This window comes from Galleria mellonella, unplaced genomic scaffold (assembly GCF_026898425.1).
Source record: "Galleria mellonella isolate WM207_F2 unplaced genomic scaffold, CSIRO_AGI_GalMel_v1 utg32, whole genome shotgun sequence".
NCBI lineage: Eukaryota > Metazoa > Arthropoda > Insecta > Lepidoptera > Pyralidae > Galleria > Galleria mellonella.
This window is the reverse complement of record NW_026442075.1, coordinates 3,877,971-3,897,687: the sequence shown is the minus strand read 5'-3', so window position 1 is coordinate 3,897,687 and position 19,717 is coordinate 3,877,971. Positions and strand designations below refer to the sequence as shown.

The following is a 19,717-nucleotide window of genomic DNA, read 5'->3' as shown; positions in this document are numbered from 1 at the left end:
GGGTTTTATCACAATTGAAGTAGTTTTCTTGCGGGACACAATTTTTAATCATCGGCCATTCTAATTGATATATCATTTTAAAGTAAAAAAAACTTAGTTTAACTTAAAAATGATCGAATAAACGATTCATAATATCCCTTCTGTGGTGTACTATAAGTAAGCAAATAGGAACACAATTAGTGCAGATATCAGAGAAATGTGTGTTCGAATTCCAATGGTTCAAGCGATCGGAGGGCAAAATTTTCAGTCTATTATTTACTCACTGTGAGTTTTCTTAGGCCCCGGGTCAGTTTCTACCATTCTATGCGGGCGGGCGGCGATGTATGGCGGCTCTTGCACGGACTTGAACACTCACTGGCTAGCTGGTCGCTTCCAACGGCGTTCGACTCGACTGTAACAAACAAGAAAAAAAAATATTTTATGGTTAAAAATATTGCGAATTAAAAGGAAATAGAGATGATCATTGTTTAATATGGGAACATATATGCCGTGTAGTTCCGGCAAAGAATAGGCCACTCTTTTTTTCTTGTACCTACAAGTAAGAAAGGGGTGGTCATAAGAGATGACTAAGGGAGAGCGAGGAACAGCTAACAGTGTCTCTCTTAAAACATCTCCAAAGCCTTATAGGTCCATAGCCGAAAAAGCCTAACTGCGGTTGTCAATCTGCCTGCCTAGCATGGCAGCAATTGGCAACCCCTCAAGGAGGAGGCTTAAGTTCAACAGTGGACAGTTAAAGGCTGATATGACGATAATGAATGGAACATATGTTGTCCCACTGTTAAGTAAAGTCTCACCTTAATTATTAGGTAAATAATAGAATAAATTTTTTTTAATGGTCGATAATGGAATGGTAACCCCACCCGCGCTATTGGTATACACCGGCGAGGTACCAGTGAGGGATGATAGATGAGGATGAAGAAAATTTTTTATTTTATCGTGACGAATTAAAAGAATTGTTCACGATGGTTTCCAAAACCACGTGGAAAAATCGAAAAGATATTGCTAGCAATGTCGAACTCCATTGCTAACAATCCCTTTCCCCCCTAGAATAGAATATTGTGGATTAGATAAATACGACAATTTTAAATGCTAATGGTGTACAATGACGGGGCAGCAGTGGAATATTTACTAGACATTGTATAAAAATCAATCCGATAATAAATATTGCTAGCAACTAGTAGGTATTTAGTCTGATAACATTCCAAATTCAAATTTAATTAGCGTTATTGAACACCCCATATCATTGCGTCAACTATTTTCAACCGAATTTTGAAAAAGATAAGTTTCTCATCTGTTGTATATTTTATAAATATATTTGCTAATTCTGGACAAACATTTAACGATTCTGTTTGCAAATAACAGTCTCTCATGTTAATTAAATTGGTATAATTAGTTGCAATATTGTTAGTGTATATAGAGACTTGGTTTTTTTATAGAGATTTTAAAAAAACAAGAAATTCTTAAGTTGTCGGTATAACTTTTGTGTATATATTACGATATACTTCCGTCAGTTTATGGCTCATAATTTAATTTTTTTATACCACTGAAGTGGCAAACAAGCATACGGCTCACCTGATGGTAAGTGGTTACCGTAACCTATGAACACCTGCAATACCAGAGGTATTACGCGTGCGTTGCCGACCCTGAAGAAACCTCTTTACCCCCATTTTGAAGAATCCCATGCTGTAGTCTCTTGGGAAACACGGCAGGGATAATTCCACAGCAATCGAGTGTTCGTAGAAGAAAACTCCCTCTGGTGAAAGTCAGTACGCGACCATTGAGTTTGCAAATAATATAATAGGTATGGATTATAAATATTATATGTACATACTGTATATACTCAATAAACCCTTTGCATTATCTAATATACCTATATAATGATATAATAAAACAAAAAATTCATCGTAACCCCATTATTTTAAATGAAAAGCATGATCACAACAGATGAACTGTAGAAAATATTATACAATCGCTAAAAATAAAATATCCGAGGACTATGAAAGTCATTATTTCAATATCCACTTGTAACTTTCCTGTAAAATATCTTTATAACGCAATAACTGTAAAAATATATATTTATAATTCTGCTACATATTTATTTTAGTGTTTCTTTTACGAGTACCAAGTAGGTATATGTATAAAAGTATATTTTACGATTTCATAAGCGATATATTTACCAGAGTGGTGCGTTGTACACGTGTTACCAGCCATTATTATGCATGATATAATAATATTTACAAAGATCATTGACATTGTTATTATAAAGTTTATTTTATTGATTAATTCACTAAATTAATAGCAATTAATAAGGCATTAATAACATTCAATTCACGTGACTTCAATTGCTTAAAACAGACAAAACTAGATATTACGTAAATAGATACATCCAAAGACACATTCGAATTTTGAATCTTCTTATTTTTTACCTTATACTTGGTATGACGAAAGTATTTAAATTTAGAACGCGAAATCGTGTTTAAAGACATTTTGCTTCAGACTAAAATTCAGAACAAGCAATTCTTTGTTTCACAAAACAAAAACAGCTGTTTCAATTGCAAAAAAAATACTCGTAATAGGTATCAGTGATATGTGCAACATGGTAATTTTTTTATACCACAATGGTGACAAATAAGTGTATAGCCCGTCTGATGGTAAACGGCCACTTGTCTGCAACACTTGGGGTGTTACGTGCGCGTTGTAGACCCTAAAGAAACCTTAATATATTCTTAAATAAATATAATATTATATTATATTTATTTATATATCAACACAATAAATGTAATTGTGTAACATGAAATTTACTCAAAGATCTTGAAATTTGCCTGATTAATTTGTACCTACTATTTTTTGTGGTATTTTAAAAACAATAAAAAAAAAGAACAGAAATAATATCATTATTTTAATATCTAACTGGGCTTGTAAAAAATAAACCAGAGCATATTTCTGCATTATGTTAGCTATAATATATTAAATCATTAAAACATCAAATAGTTATCTTTGACGTAGATATGTATTTATAAACGGAAAATATTATGTACCTGCACCGACGATCGTAAAGTAAAATCTGAATGTTTTGCAGTTTTACAGTTTGAAAACAGATGTTTTGAAGCACTTACTTGAATTATCACTTCTTTCCGAGCCTTATCTCGATTTATTTTTGGCTTGTCGACTAATTTGATAGATCACTTTCTGTTAAAAAAAATCCAACATTAATGAACCATGGTGCTATATTGTCCTCTCTTTAAATACATTATCTAAAATTATCTTCTCTCTCGCGTCGGTTTTGCACGGGTATACATTTTTTAACCCAAAAAGGTGGAATTTGCTTGTGTTACTATAAGCACATGCATCTAAACAAACGCGTATAATGGACATAATTATATCACGACTAGAACTCTATGTTTAATAGTAAATAGAGTTAATAATGCAATAAAACATGGAATCTTTTTGTAGCGGAATTAATTGCAAAGAAATCATCAACATGGGAAATTACCTAAAACCTCGTAAACATAATCATGCATCATTTAATCACTAAAATTATTATAATTTCTGTTCAATTTTCGTCATATATTCTAAACGTTAAAGAAAAATGAAAATAGAAATTTATGACTGAAAGTGATTTTTTTTTATACAACTTAGAATTGCAAACAAGCTGACGGCCCACCTGATGGAAAGTGGTAACCGTCGCCTATAGACATAAGCAATACTATGAACATAACAGAGTATACTGCCATTCGCCCATGATACCCCCCATGCGTTGCCATTCCTGAGAACTCAGGTGTTATTCCTCTGTACCCTGTAAATGAAATCACATTTTGGATATAAAAGATTTAAACGAGTTTTATTTACATAAATTATCAATTCATCTTTAAGCCAAGTCCCTAATGGTGTAGGCAGAGATAATTCACATGCAATTAAAAAAATTTACTCATACTTGATTCCAATGTGACAGTTAAAGACACTTGTTGATAATATTATTGTAGAGAATGTATATGCCCAAATTTCGCTAAACATTTTAGAAGTCTCGTAGAGAACAATGATCCTATTTACGTCACTCGAATTATTTGGATTTGATCGATTTATAATATCTGTCTTTGTCGGTAAATTGAAAATGTATATTGACACTTAAAGTATTTAATTAAATTTAATTTAAGTATTTAATTCATTAATAAAAATATTAAATTTAAGTTGTTGCTCAGAATCGATCTCACGATTTGCGGTATTTAAGTTGGACTAATATACCTCTGACGGTAATACGGTACGGTTATTTATAATACACATGTACATCTAAACGCAGTGTAGGACGATCCCCCACTAGAGGGAGTGACGACCTGAAATGCATTGCAGGGAGACAGTGGATGCAGGTGGCTCAATACCGTTCTTTATGGCACTCTATGGGGAAGGCTTATGTCCAGCTGTGGACGGATAATAGCTGAAATGAAAAATGAAATGAACTATACCACTAGGTCATGACGCTCTGCGACAACGTTATCTAATTTTAATTTTACTTAATAAAAAATCATAATAACGGTACAAGGAAAATCCAATATAAGAATTTATAAATTCAAATTAATTCACTTAGATGTGTATCTGAAATGTCAATTTTTAAATTCTTACAGGTAAATACAAATATTCAGCGGGGATCTAAATGATGCTACGAATAGATTGTTTTATAATATGTGCACAGATGAGTGATCAGATAACAATGGACGGGAAGCCAGCTGTCAGAGTCCCCCGCACTGGCCGCCACTCTGTCGCTACCGTCTATCGACTGTCCAGCACATTTCTCGGCATACCAATACTGACGTAATAATTTACACAAAAGTGTACACACCTATTTGAAATTAGAAAAGTAATATTTTGTTAATTAACACTTAAAAAAAATCATGCGTATCGGCAACCAAATATCTGAGGAATTCGTATAAAAGCGTATAAACAAGATACACATCGAACGCATCCATTTTATGTTAAACAAGGGAGAGAGTAATTTCATTATAATTAGATTTTTACCAAAAAACTATAGGAATAATTTATCAAATGTGTAAGTAAATCACAAGAGGGAGACTTTGTATAAAAGTCGATTGCTTGGGTACCTCTCATCCATTCGTGTTTCAACCGTGAAGCAGTTGTGTTTGCATGGCTGTATTTTGGTTTGAAAGGTGCGTGAATTTGTTTGTAACTTAAATCGGTTTGCAGTTTGTCTGTTCTATATCTTCACTACTTTCCATCAAGTGGGCCGTCAGAATACATTTTTTATAAAAAAAATGTATTCTGCCTAACTCTTAAGTGTGAAGATATAGAACAGGCATACTGCAAACCGATTTAAGTTACAATCATGGCAGATATAATATCTAGGCAATTATGAAATAGAGGGGTAATCATAGCATGACATTATTTAAAAAAAAATATAGTAGGTAGGTATTAAATCTTAGATTTCAGAAATCATAAAAAATTATAAAAATATAAATAAATTGTAAAATTATGATTATAATAAAAATTATATTATTAAATATTATTTATCTCTATCTATTTATATGCATATTAAGAATATCACCTTTAATATATGAAACACAGCCATGCATAACACAACTTTTTTATTTCAAATTATATCATCATAATGGGACAGCATTTTTGTAAATAAAATATTTGATTTGATTCAGTTCATCAAAATTAATAAAATAATAAAAAATAATACGTAATACTGGATAATTTGAGCCTGCATTAATATTTGTCGATGTATCATGTACCTATCTGATTATATCCATCAATTCACACATCGTTGTTATTTGCCTATTCCTTCAATGTCATCTCTGATGGTGACAAAATGATTTCCGAAATCTCCACCTATTCGTTTCCTATACACGCGGAAGCAAAGCGTGAACGTCCTTTACTGTTATGTACGATAACAATAAATTAATTCGCATTGTTTTGTAGTAGCTATATTATGTGTAAGTTGATGATAATAATACGAGATATCTCCCTATTAGTGCAGTCCTTGGCATTGCATCATGCGATTTTTTTCGCATTTTTAAAGAACGTCTTCATAAATTAGCAAGAGGTAATAAATAGTAGGATTTAGGATAGATAGAGTCATGCTTTATACTGTTTATTTATAGTATTTTATAATTATTTTTCTTTGCTTATTAAATTTCCAACTTAGTTGTTTTAGGGGCGACTGAAATGGAGTGATCCAAAAATACGCAATACGCATATAAAATTTTCTTAATGTCGATAATAAGATATTAATATATATGTATATATATATATATATATTGTAACTAGCTTTTACCCGCAACCTCGTTCCGACTTCGTGCGACCGTGTCCAGGTATGTTTACTGACCGGGATAAAACAATCAAATCCTATTACGTGTATACTAATTTTCATAGTTATTGGTTAAACCGTTAACGCGCTGTAAGCTAACAGACAAACAAACTCACATTCACATTTATAATATTAGGATTATCATGTTAACTGACCTGGCAAACATTGTTTCCTTGCCTACTACTACCTATCGGGTCCATTTTGTGTCTTAGATTAAACCTTAATATCCTATTCTATTAAAAAAAATAATAGCAAAAATTTTAATAATGGATGGATGGACGAATGGCTAGATGTTTATGACTCTTTCATGTAAAAATACTGAACAGATTTGAATAAAAATGAAAACAAATAGGTTATATCCTTAGTTAGCACACAGGTTACTTTATATTCTGGTTCACGCAAGCGGAATACAGCTAGTAAAAAATACATTTTAAAATTTATAATAAAATTTAATTCGTGCAATGTTTTTGCTATTAAATATGTGGATGTTTCGTGCAAATTTAATAATATTGTGAACAGCGTTTGCATATGGATGGATTATTTAAATCGAAATAAAATTAATATAGAACCAATACGAGAGTAAACACAATTGACTGCGGAAATGAATCATCAAAAACGATACAGAATTGATGAATTTATTGCGTATACATACACATAAAAATACGATGGAATTGAAGCCTTCTCCTCTTTGAATTCAGTTGAATATTAAATGAAAATAAGTAACTGGAACAGTATTTACCTAAAATTATACACATACACTATATATCTAGATAAAACAAGCTAGCTAGCCTTGCGAGAACGACCGATATCCACGAGCAATTATAACGAATACTGCTTTAAAGACCAACACTGTCGTAACTTCTAAATAATCTTTATGAAAATGTAATTAAATTATCAATGAATTTACAAAATGCATTGATAATTCATAAGGTAATTTTGACAGATTTTGATATGATCGATATAGATCCTTTCGATATAATTTCTATATAATAATATTTATAATTCATCGTGTGGTCCCGGTATATAATAAATCACCCATTTCTGTCTCGTGAATGTCGTAAGAGGCGACTGAGTAAACTAAATGGTCGAAGGATGGGCAGCAGTGTCCCTTTTAAAACATCTCCAAAACGTAACTACGGTTGCCAACCTATCGACAAAGCGTGGCAACTATTGCCAAAATCCCTTCTTATGGGAGACGCCTATGTTTAGCAGTTAACGACTGATGTAATAATAATAAGGATAAGCAAGCTGAAGTAGCAATGGACTGATCACATAGCTCGAAGAACCGACAATCAATGGGGGAAAAAGGTTCTTGAGTAACGACCTCATACAAGCAAACGTAGTGTAAGACGACCCTTCACTAGATGGGGTGACAACCTCAAATAGGTCGCAGGAGTCAGTGGATGCACGAGGCTCAGGACCGTTTCTTATGGCAGTCTATGGATGAAGCCTATGTTCAATAGTGGACAAATAACGGCTGAGATGATGTTGATAATAATAATATGATTTTAATCTAATTTTTTTTTTTATATAACTTAGAATGGCAAACAAGCCGACGGACCACCTGATGGAAAGTGGTAATCGTCGCCTATAGACATGAGCAGCATGGACATAACAGAGTATACTGTTTCGCCCATGATACCCTCCATGCGTTGTCATTCCTGAGGACTCAGATGTTATTCCTCTGTACCCAGTAAATTCACGCCATATCCCACCTTTCAAACCGAAACACAGCCATGCAAACACAACTACTTCACAGTAGAAACACGAATGGGACAGAGGTACTCAAGCCATCGACTTTTGTACAAAGTCTCTCTCTGACTACTTAAATAAGAAATATTTTTTTTATAAAAATTACCAAGGTTTTAGACCTCTTATCTATTACACCTCTTCATTCTACAAATATAATTTACTATTCTCTTTTTCCGAAATAATACAGTTTGTAAACGGACGAATTTTAAAATTTGCATGCACGAAATACGTATTTGTTGATAAGGAATTACCTAAGAATATGATATCTATTGTATATACATCATTCGATTTTATAGTCATGGACTGGACCGATTCAATTATCTATTATGAAAAGGACATTGTCATACGTTACTGAACGGTATACCTACGTGAATGGCATAACTCTTCTTTTGACTATGCTCGAATCATTGTTAATGTAAAGGTTATATAGACCAGGTCAGTGTCGACAATCCAAATAAATGAAGCTAATCCCTACCCCCCTTGGGTAGGGATTGTTAGTAATTGGGATTAACAACTATATTGCTAGCAATATACTCTATCAGGTCGACCTTCACGGGGTATCCCTTGGAAATCATCGTGATTGATTTATTGTTGAATTCGTCATGATGGGCTAACTGACCTGCTTCATTCTCACCCATCATCTCTCACTGGTGCCCCGCCAGTGTATACCGACAACGCAGGTGGGGTTACTATTCTTTTTTTTTTTATTATACAACTTAGAATGTGTGTGATTATACAACTAGCAATGTGATTGCTTATCCTCATTACTAACAATCTCCTTTTTCCCTACCTATATACTAGGTGTATAAATGATATGACCTAATTTATAAAACAAATAGTTTTGCAAATCACGAAATGTTGTTATATTGTAAGGACGGTCAGGGTCACTCAATGTTAAACACGCGATTTGGGCTGGACCATTTCACATTAACTGCCGCTACGTACCTTTATGGTATGTATCTTTTAATATAATCTTCATTACGTATTTAGTTTTAATTTATCGTGGTCTACAAATTATATATACTAATATAACCTTTTTAGTGCAAAAAAAAAATACAAGTACAAGAAAATTAACTGCAACTACCTAATAACATTATTAAAAAATACAATAGAATTAATAAATAATAAATTTTATTGCTTAGTGGTGCCGAACTAAATTATTTCTGTTATTTACGAGTATTTATTTGCATGTTTTACAAATAAATAATTTTAAATAAAAATTATATTTATATTCCTTTGTTTATTATTTTTAAATTCCTTTATTTGCATGTCTACCCGTTTAACTATTAAATTTATTACTCTAAGGTTGTCATGAAAAAATGCTTTTAGCTATAGCTAGACCACTTTACTGTACTTATAAAGGTGTACCTATTGTATTAATGGCTATTGTATTCAAGCGATAATAAATCTTTATTAAATTTAAGTATTTTTAAACACTCCCAAATGATCCTATATTAAACGGATCCTATATTAAACTCCTCGTAAAGTTGATTTAGTAAAACCTATTAATTAGAACTAACGTTATAATAATAAATTATTGTAGTTATACATAAATTATATAAAATATTAAAACAAAACAATAAACCCTTTTAAGAAAATTTTCACCTTAAAATTAAAAATAAATCTATGAGATTAGTGTGGCATGATTTGTTCTAATGGAACCAATAAGAAATTCAATCATCTATAGAACGATAATTTTAGTATTAAATGATGAAGTATTCCAGGCAAAAACCTGCAAAAATGCGACCAAATTAATCTCAAATATATTTATTTGATATCTGCTTTTTATGTATTATATATATATATATATATATATATATATATATATATATATATATATATATAAGAGGTATATATAGGTACATATTTAATACGAGTAATAAAAACAAGATAAAAATGTATCGATTGATTAAAAAATCAAAAACGAAAGGAAATTGGCAAAGATATCGCGTAAAATAGATATAAACAAAAAAATGCACTCGAAATGAAACCTCTTTACGTAGTTCAGTAAAAACAATTTCATGCATCATTATTATTTCTCTTAAATCATTTGTTACAAATTGACGTTCATCCATAAAATGACGTCAATTTGTACAACGTAATTTGTACCAAAATGCATTTATTCATTCAATTCATTCATTCATTAGCAATGACACTATTGGAAAAGTGCAAAATGTATGAATTGACATGCCTAATCAGATTTCAAATAATTAAATGATCTATGAACGTAGACTGTTTGGCGCGAATCCCCTTGTTGTTGATGCACTACAACTATGTATATGCCAATTAAACATATTTAAATAATGACACGACCGTACCATTCGCATATCGTTTCGTATTTTTATTCTATTAAGGGGTTTTCATTATAAAATTCGTGTATAAAATTTTAAATTTCCTGCATTTTGTTTAGAACAATCTACGATAATTTTAAGCGATATTATTATTTGTCTTACTTAACAAACACCGGCTCAATATATCGCTAATGGACTGTAATGTATGGTGATGGACTGAAATAAAAATAAATATTTAAGTGAATATTTTAAAATAATTATATTTTAGAATATTTTATTATAAATTATATTATATACCTAAAAAAAATGGTGTGCATATATATATATATATATATATATATATATATATATATATATATATATATATTTTTAGTACATTAGTAGGTATAATAAGTATAAAGCAGAAAAGCTTACTTTCTACTACTCTATCTGCTCTACCTTAATTATACAAAATTATTGTTGAGAAAGAAAAATTTAAATGGAGTATGGAGGAGTAAATAAAAATACAATGTATCACCACTAAAAATATCGTGACGCCTTTAATCAGTGGTACTCAATATAAACGGAATCTATTTGAATCGCCGGGCATATTGACGAGTTCAACATATTATTATAGTAATTACGACAATCAGAGAGTTTAGACTAAAATGAAAAATTACACGCTATTCAAAATTGAACTAGCTATACAAGTTTTGTGAGTCATGATAATGAAGGTCTCACATTCTCACGCCTTCCCTATATATAACTGAAAAGCATTACTTAATCCTTACTGATATTATAAATATAAAAGTAGGTTTGTTTGTAACCCTATAGCGATTTATGGTATACACGTACTGTATGGAATGAAGAAAGATTATAGACAAATTTTTTATCCCGGTCAGTAAACATATCCCGGTCACGCGAACGAAGTCGCGGGTAAAAGCTAGTAATATTGTCTTAAATTACAGTTCCTTCCATTCTTAAAAGTATTAGACATGCCTAGAGTTCATCATAAATATAACAATTGACAAATATCTGTGCCAACCCCATTAGGGATTATAGTCGTAAACTTATTTCTTTATTTCTTATATTCCAAATATTTAATTCTAATTATTTATCCCAAAAATAAATGTGAAAGTGGGATTGTTTGTTTGCTTGTCACATCTGTGTGGTATTCATGTAATATGTGACATAAGAACATGTCCCTGTCACGCGAACAAAGTCGCGGGTAAAAGCCATAAATATAATAATGTTTTAATGTTAAAAGTAGAATAAATAAACATTTTTTTTTATAACAAAGAGGACAAACAGGTACACGGCCCACCTTATAGTACCGACAACATAACTATTGCCGTCCATGGACTCCCACAACTACAGACGAATTGCAGCTATTTTGCCGGCCTTTTAAAAAAGAATACACACTAATTATTATAAAAATAATTGTAAAAATAACCGGATGGCTAATTATAATAAATTAGCCAAGCATTCTCAATAAAAATACGCGTAAGACGATCCGGCTATATTTACAATTAAAATACGAGATATAGAGTATTCCATAAATAATGTTTCTACATTGTAAAGTAGGCATTAACGGTAACGTGATTTGAATAAAATTATTTATATATAAAAATAATATTAAAGCAAATCATCGCGTATGAACAATACATAGTAAATCTTTTATAAATGTGATCTTAGAATTGTAATAAAAATATCAAGGAATAAATTATATACTGTATAAAACCACATAAAGGTACAATAACATATTCCTATTATTTTATGAACAATTTGTGTTTATTTTATGTTTACATAATTTATTCTACAGTGTTTTGCTTTTGACGTTATATATTCATATTTACTAACAACTTTGTGGCTCCAACATAGAATGGGCGGGGGGAAAGGGATTGTTAGTAATGGTGACTAAGAATCCCATTGCTAGCAATATATCCAACCAGGTCGACCTCCTCGCGGTTCCCCCTGAAAACTAGCATGATTAATTCCTGATGAATTCATCATGATGGGCTAACTGGCCTGTTTTCATCCTCATCGGTCACCCTTCACTGGTGCCCCGCCAGCGTATCCCATTAGCGCAGGCGGGGTTACCACTCCATTTTCATCCAATAAAAAAAAAGACATAGAATGGGCCACCCCTTTCTATCCCGTGGGTGTCATATAAGACGATTAAGGCAACTTAATAGACGAGGTATGTGCATCGTCTCTCTTAAAACATCACCAAAGTCTAATTGCGGTTGCTAACCTGCCAGCCAAGCGTGGTATCTACTGGCAATAATCCCTCAATGGTAGCATGTTTTTTATGACAGTTTATGGGAAAAACTTGTATTCAGCAATGGACAAATTATGTTATTCTAATGTATACACACCTATTTAAACTATTAATAAAGAACTACTGTCAGTGATTTTGACGCAATAGCCAACATAGTACATATATAGTTAACACTCTACATAGTTTGTCGAATAATGACAGTATAAAATAAATATGTATGCCGCCATAGAATAAACTGTCAAAAACTTGTGATTTTTAACGAGTCGGGTTTTTCATTTCGTCATTTCTATTGTTAGGATAAATTTTTAGAGAATTATACATCCATATATTTATACATTTTATTATTATTATTTCAGCCGTTAACTGACCACTGCTGGACATAAGCTTTCCCCATAAGGGGAGTTTGGCCAGTAGGTGCCACGTTTGGCAGGCGAGACAACCGCAATTAGGCTTTTAGAAATGTTTGAAGAGAGAAGAGGGACGCTGCTGCCCATCCGTCGCCCTCCCCTAGTCGCCTTAGTCGCCTCTTACGACACCCACGGAAAAGGAAGGGAGGTTCATTCTATGCCGGAGCACACACGGCGACACACATGTATACATACATCCTAATAAAATCTCACCTCTTTCCTATTAAATCAAAAGTAATAATAAAATCGCTGCAAAAAAATATGTAACCTATTATACCTACCTATTATACAAGCCAAAAAAATGGCTGCAAAACTATATTAATATAAACTATAAATAAATTATATACAATACAATTTTGCCCCTGTTGTTTGTACATAAAGATTTTCCCACGATACTATCAGAAGAATCTATACAAAAATACAACCACAGTAAGCAATACATAAAATGTACTTAGATAATTTTTTTTTTTTCGATTTCTATATAACTTCTTTAAAATAAAACTCTTGTCTATGAAAATAGATATATCTATATATAAAACGTTTTCACAGAGAAAAGTATTTCACCGTATTACATTTCTGCGTGCATTTTTTTTCAAAATTTTAGGTTTGTACGTGAAATTTTAGAAGAATGAAATTTTGCGAGTAATATAAAACAGATGTGGAGTAATTTAGGTAAATTTTTAGACAACTTTGATATTTGTATACCTTGTAACAATGTAGAGATCTATAGAAATATAGCAATTAATGAATACAACGATTGTTTTTTGTTGTACACATAGTGGTTTGGTGGTGAAATGTAATTAAATCGAACACAAGTATTTGTTTAGAAAAAGAAGAAAATCAGGAGGAAAGGGGAAAAATATTTAAACTTAGAACGAAATAAAAAATAGTATTTAGCAACGCTGAGCTCCTTTTTAATAATGATGTACAGCTAAGTTTCACTTTTCAATGGTTATAGGTTCGATCCCCATGTAGTACAAACACTTTATTAGTTTAGGAGTTTCTATGCCTAAATTCAATTAATATTATATTTTTTTTAAACTATGTTACACTTACCAAAGTTTTGTTTGTGGAACGGAGACGTTAGTATAACCGAACGAAAATCGAATGTCACAAAGTTCTATAAAATAGCATGTTTTGTAATATCAAAAATTAAAATAAATATCACAAACAATCAAATAAACTCGCGTCAAATATCACTTTTGAGAACCATGTCACGTCACTTGAGTTCCTTGATGCGCGCATAAGGTGTTTCGGTACTGTCTATCCGCAGCTACTGTTAGTTGCACTGCAGGTGGTTGTATTATTTCAGGTTGTTTGAATATAACTCCGGCTGGCTTGCGATCTTATATTGAGCTATAGCGACGTGTTTTCGCGGTGAAGCGAATAGTATGTGTGGTTGCAAGTCGCGCGCGCGATACGTTTTGCACCTCCTGATTGCCTGACGCCCCACCTTGGTTGTTATTATTTTTTTTAAAGTTCTCTGTTTACTGATTAGTTAACAGTAGGGTAGACGCTACTAGGTCTTTTGGATCTAGTATATGACAATCTACAAATATAATTCTAAAATTATATCAATTAACTATATGAAGTAAATTTTAATAGATTTACTGTTGTAATATATATTTAATCATCAAGTTATTATAACTGTAAATTTCAGTAGAAATAAATAAAAGTTATTTAGGTTATTTGCTAAGCATTTTTCTAAAAAGTCATGCCATGTTGTTTTTCTTAGAAGGTGTTTCTTTCTTACTAGTTATTTGAGGGTTTCAAATTTTGGACGATATCTAATACTAAAAATGTATAATTGACATATTCAATACCAAAGAGCTCACGCATTGCCGTTCCTGAAAGAGGACTAAGGTGGTTTCTTTTTTGATGGGTGAAAATGGTATGGTAACCCCGCCTGCGCTAACGGGATACGCTGGCCAAACACCAGTGAAGGGTGATAGATGAGAATGAAAACAGGCCAGTTAGCCCGTCATGATGAATTCATCAGGAATTAACCATAATAGTTTCCAAGGAGAACAGCGAGGAGGTCGACCTGGTTGGGTATATTGCTAGCAATGGGATTCTCAGTCTCCATTACTAACAATCCCTTAACTAAGGTGTTACACCACCGTACTCTGTTATTTTATTGAAATATTCCACGTTTTCGTTATTAAACGATGACATATAACTTAAAAGCACCGTTGGATTAGAGTATCGACATTGCAGTTCTACTGTATAAAGATAAGGTGATTCCGTATAAATTATTTTAAATCCAAAATAGTTTATTTTTATTACTTAAATTATTTTATAATGTCTTCAAACAATAAAATCCTTGGATAAAGTAAATGTTTGTTGAATAAATGACGTTCGTATTGCTGAATACGCAGAACATATCACAAACAATCAAAATTAAGTGCATACACCAGATGGATCTAGCTATTTGCTTATGTAGAGTACGTCATACGCTGCGGTAACACTTGTCACATGCCGAAAATGACAATAAAAAAAACTATTGTTCTGACGAAAAATTACAATGATCATCCCCACTTTTTATGGCCAGAATTAGGTCATCCAAGGATAGATAGAAGCGTCTAGGGAAGCATAGCAAAAAAAAAATACTTGTAAAAAAAAAAAGAAAACCTTTACCAAACAAGCCACTAGCGATTCTTTTCATTTATTGATTTACTTATTCTGTTTTAAAGTTATTTGCTCATACCATAAATAAATTTATTCAATAAATTTATTATACGCAATTACCGTTTGCAGTTGTCCGTTTCCAATTTTAAAACGAGACCATTTTAAGAATGATACTTCAGAACTCTATGAACGGAATTCGTTATATTCAAATTATTTTGTTCATATTCAGAATCATTATACAATAATGATTCTTACGATGACATTTTATTAGTTTGAACTTTAACGGTAAATCGTGTGTAACGGAAAAATATAGTTTTTTTAATAAGTACTTTACAATTTATTATTGCATATCAGTGATTTATGACCAACGTCCGTAGAACATATAGAGTATTGTGATCCGAATATGTGTACAAAAAGATACTTGCAAGATACGTAAATATGCTTGCAACCAGATTCCGATGCATCGATATCAAGATGTTGTCATCTAACTAACGGTATTTGATTATATCGGTTACTTTCAGAAATACGTACGAATTTACTTTCAAATTGCTTTTAATCCACTGAACTTATAAACATTATAACAGTAAATACTTGATTTATCAAGAGCAAACATTTCATTAGTAAGCCTTTTTTTATATTTTTTGTAAACTTTTATGATTTATTTTAAACGACAAACAAGTTAAGTTGTAAATATGTGTCATAGGTATAATATGTGAAAAATATTAATTAATTCAAATTAATTTTTTGTTGTTAATTGTTTGTTTTTTTTATATTTTATTTAGTACAAAAAGGAAAACATAAAATCATCAATCATCAGCATCAAATTTTGAATTAGATATGTATGACATGAAGTAGGTAGCTTATAGCGACATTGAAACTTTACCAGAACTCCACTTCACAATTCGCTCTTAATACGTTATATAAATAAATTGCGGTTATGAATTACCATGTCAATTACACCGCTTCATTTTAAATAAATGAATTTGTTTTTGCATTTCGCTTAATGTACTTAGTGAATCCCCGTTACATAACAGCGTCTTATGTCAACCGTCAAGGGGTATTAGTAGGAAGATTCATTATCATCAACATATCATCATCATCATCAATCATATCAGCCATTAATTGTCCACTAGTAAACATAGGCCTCCCCCATAATCGGGGTATAGTAAATAAGAAGATTAAATAGCTTAAATTAGTAATCGGATTCTGTACTCAAACGCGCTATTTTTAGAAATCACCTTTGGTAACCGCATAGATGTAGACCTGACCCATTACTAACTATCCCTTCCCCCCCCCCTTCTCAAATAATCGCATTTTTAATGGACAAAAATAGAATGGTAACCCTGCCTGCGCCATCGGCATACGCTGACGAAGCACCAGTGAAAGATAAGATGAGAATGAAAAATAAAACAGCTCAGTTAGCCCATCATGACGAATCTAATCACACCTAATCACTATAGTTTCCAAGAGAAACCCCATGGAGGATGGCCTAATAGGGCATATTGCTAATAATAGGGTTCTTAGACTCCATTACTAATTTACTACTATCTCTTTCCACTTCCCCCTATTCCCCCCCCCCCACACACACACATAGTTGCGACAAGATGACATTAAAAACTAAAATGTCAGGGGTGAGACTACAGAGATTTGACACAAACTTTATAAACTGATATAAACTGATTTATACTGGGGGGAAAGGGATTGTTAGCAATGGAGTTTGACAGCCCCATTGCTAGCAATATGCCTTATTAGGTCGACCTCCACGTGATTCCCCCTAAAAACCATCGTGAATAATTCTTGTTGAATTCGTCACGATGGGCTAACTGACCTACTTCATCCTCACCTGTCATCCTTCACTGGTGCCCCGCCGGTGTATACTGATAGCGCGGGTGGGGTTATTCCATTATCGCCCATTAAAAAAAAAAAACTGATTTATACTCGTATGTGCAAAGTCGTAGGACATAATTGCTAGATAAAATAATCCTACTGTAAGGTTTTACTCCTACATATTTTCAGCTAAGTAACTCTACAAAAGTTGACATGAAGTTGTAATGTAATTATAAATAGGAAACAGGTCAATTATCAGGATTATCGTGATAACGACAGCTGTCTATTAAACCGCAACACTGAAATAATGTTCTTGAATTACTGCATATTCAGCAACTTCTTGGCAAAGCGTGATGAGACAGATCATGCGATTTCATAAAATCAGGGTCAGATGTACATTATGTATTCAATATGAACTAAATTGTATTTATGACTAAGAGAACACCTTGTACTTGATTTTAAGTACATAATTTTTCCGTTGATTTTTTTTTTTTGGATAATTTACATAATTTCATATCTTATGGAGTAATGATTCAATTGGCCGTGTGGTCCCAGCATACATAGGCCACTCCTTTCTTTCCGTGGATGTTGTAAAAGACGACTAAGAAACGGCTAGGGATGGGCAACAGCATCCCTCTTAAAACATCTATAAAGCTGTTGCCCATCCCAAGATCCGCCTGCCAAGCGTGGCAATTACTGGCAAAACCCCCCAAAGGGAAGGCTTCGGTTCAGCAGTGGACGGATAAGGGCTGATAAGGAATGATTCAATTTAGAAACATTGAATATTGAACATATAATTTCCAAAGAAAAATAGAAAAAAGAATTATTATGTGAGACTTTTAAAGAAATATAAATTGTGTGTTTTATAAAAAAAAAAGTATTTCTATCAGTTGTCTATTACGCATAGTACGAGTTCTTCTAAGTTTGGAACTAGATGGCAGCGCGGTGAAATATGGCCAGCTGAATTTATTTATTTAGTTACCATTATATTCATTATAAAAGGCTCTTTCGATGCAGTGACAAGTACACTGATTTGCCCTAATAAGTCGAGAATTTGACTTCGGTTGTTCTAAGTTTACCCCCAGATATTAGTTGTCTGATTTTTCATAACATGTAGTAAGTTAACTTGTAAACGAGTGTATGAGGCAATTAATGGTAAAGAATTAAATTATTCTACTAATATTGAACACATCTCTGTCTAATCTATTAGGATTTATAGTCATGAACATTTGTATTTTTATTTAATAAATGTGAAAACTTGTTAAAATATTTTAATCAGTAGAAAATATTATTAAAATCTGTTTCACTAGTTTTGTGTAATTGCATAAGAGTCAAATTATAAATCCAATAGCTACACAGCTGTAGTCATAGGGGGGAAGGGATTGTTAGTAATGGGGTCTAATGAACCCATTGCTAGCAATACACTATCAGGTCGACCTCCACGTGGTTCCCTCTGGAAACCATCGTGAACAATTCTTGTTGAATTCGTCACAATGGGCTAACTGACCTACTTCATCCTCATCTATCATCCTTCACTGGTGCCCCGCCAGTGTATAACGATAGCGCGGGCGGGGTTACCATTCCATTATCACCCATTAAAAAAAAATTACTACAGTCATAATACTAGTTTTGCCTGCGGCTTCGTCTACATGAGAAAGATTAAAAATAACCTATAACAAGTATTTAATATGCACATCGTAAATTCCATAAACCGTAGATGTATCAAGTAGTAACAAACAAATTTATTTCCTCATATAGTGAGAACGAAAGAAAATTAAATATAAGCGATGCGAATTTACTTAAACGTCTATTAATTATTCGACTGAGAAATTATTTTTAAATAATTTGACTGCTAATTTAATTAGTTCGACTACTAATTTCATTTATTCACTATACTGCTTCTGGTAATCAATGAAATTATTCATTAGTAGTGGTTCATATAGGAGTCGATACGAACGTAGCCGACTGCTAAAACTTTTTGCTAATTTTTAATATATCCAGTAAAAATTTGCAATTGTTGATACTTATCATCTATCAAAAAAGAAAAATGAGAATTGGTGTGTTTGTCAAACATGTTGGAGTTTTCTTTTTTTTTATCGTTTATCCACTACCATCTATTGATAAGGTAGTGGATACAGAGAAAGGAATTTATATCATTATTAGTGATTTACATCGAATTACTAAAATCATATGAATATGTAAATTACTTGTTATAATATTAAAATAGGTT

General features: G+C 32.1%; 1 protein-coding gene across 3 annotated transcripts in view; it reads right to left on the bottom strand.

The window, feature by feature from the left end:
• The window catches only part of LOC113510670 (synaptic vesicle glycoprotein 2B-like), a 62,180-nt gene that overhangs the window by 23,404 nt on the left and 19,059 nt on the right, over positions 1-19,717 (bottom strand). For 2 of the 3 annotated variants that reach the window (XM_031907122.2, XM_026894162.3), the window contains exon 2: positions 264-391. In XM_031907122.2, coding sequence (XP_031762982.1) covers positions 264-300 — 37 coding nt within the window. In that variant the 5' untranslated portion in view covers positions 301-391. Of the gene's footprint in view, positions 1-263; positions 392-14,088; positions 14,420-19,717 lie in introns of those variants that run through there. The other variant, XM_026894163.3, reaches the window with a different exon arrangement.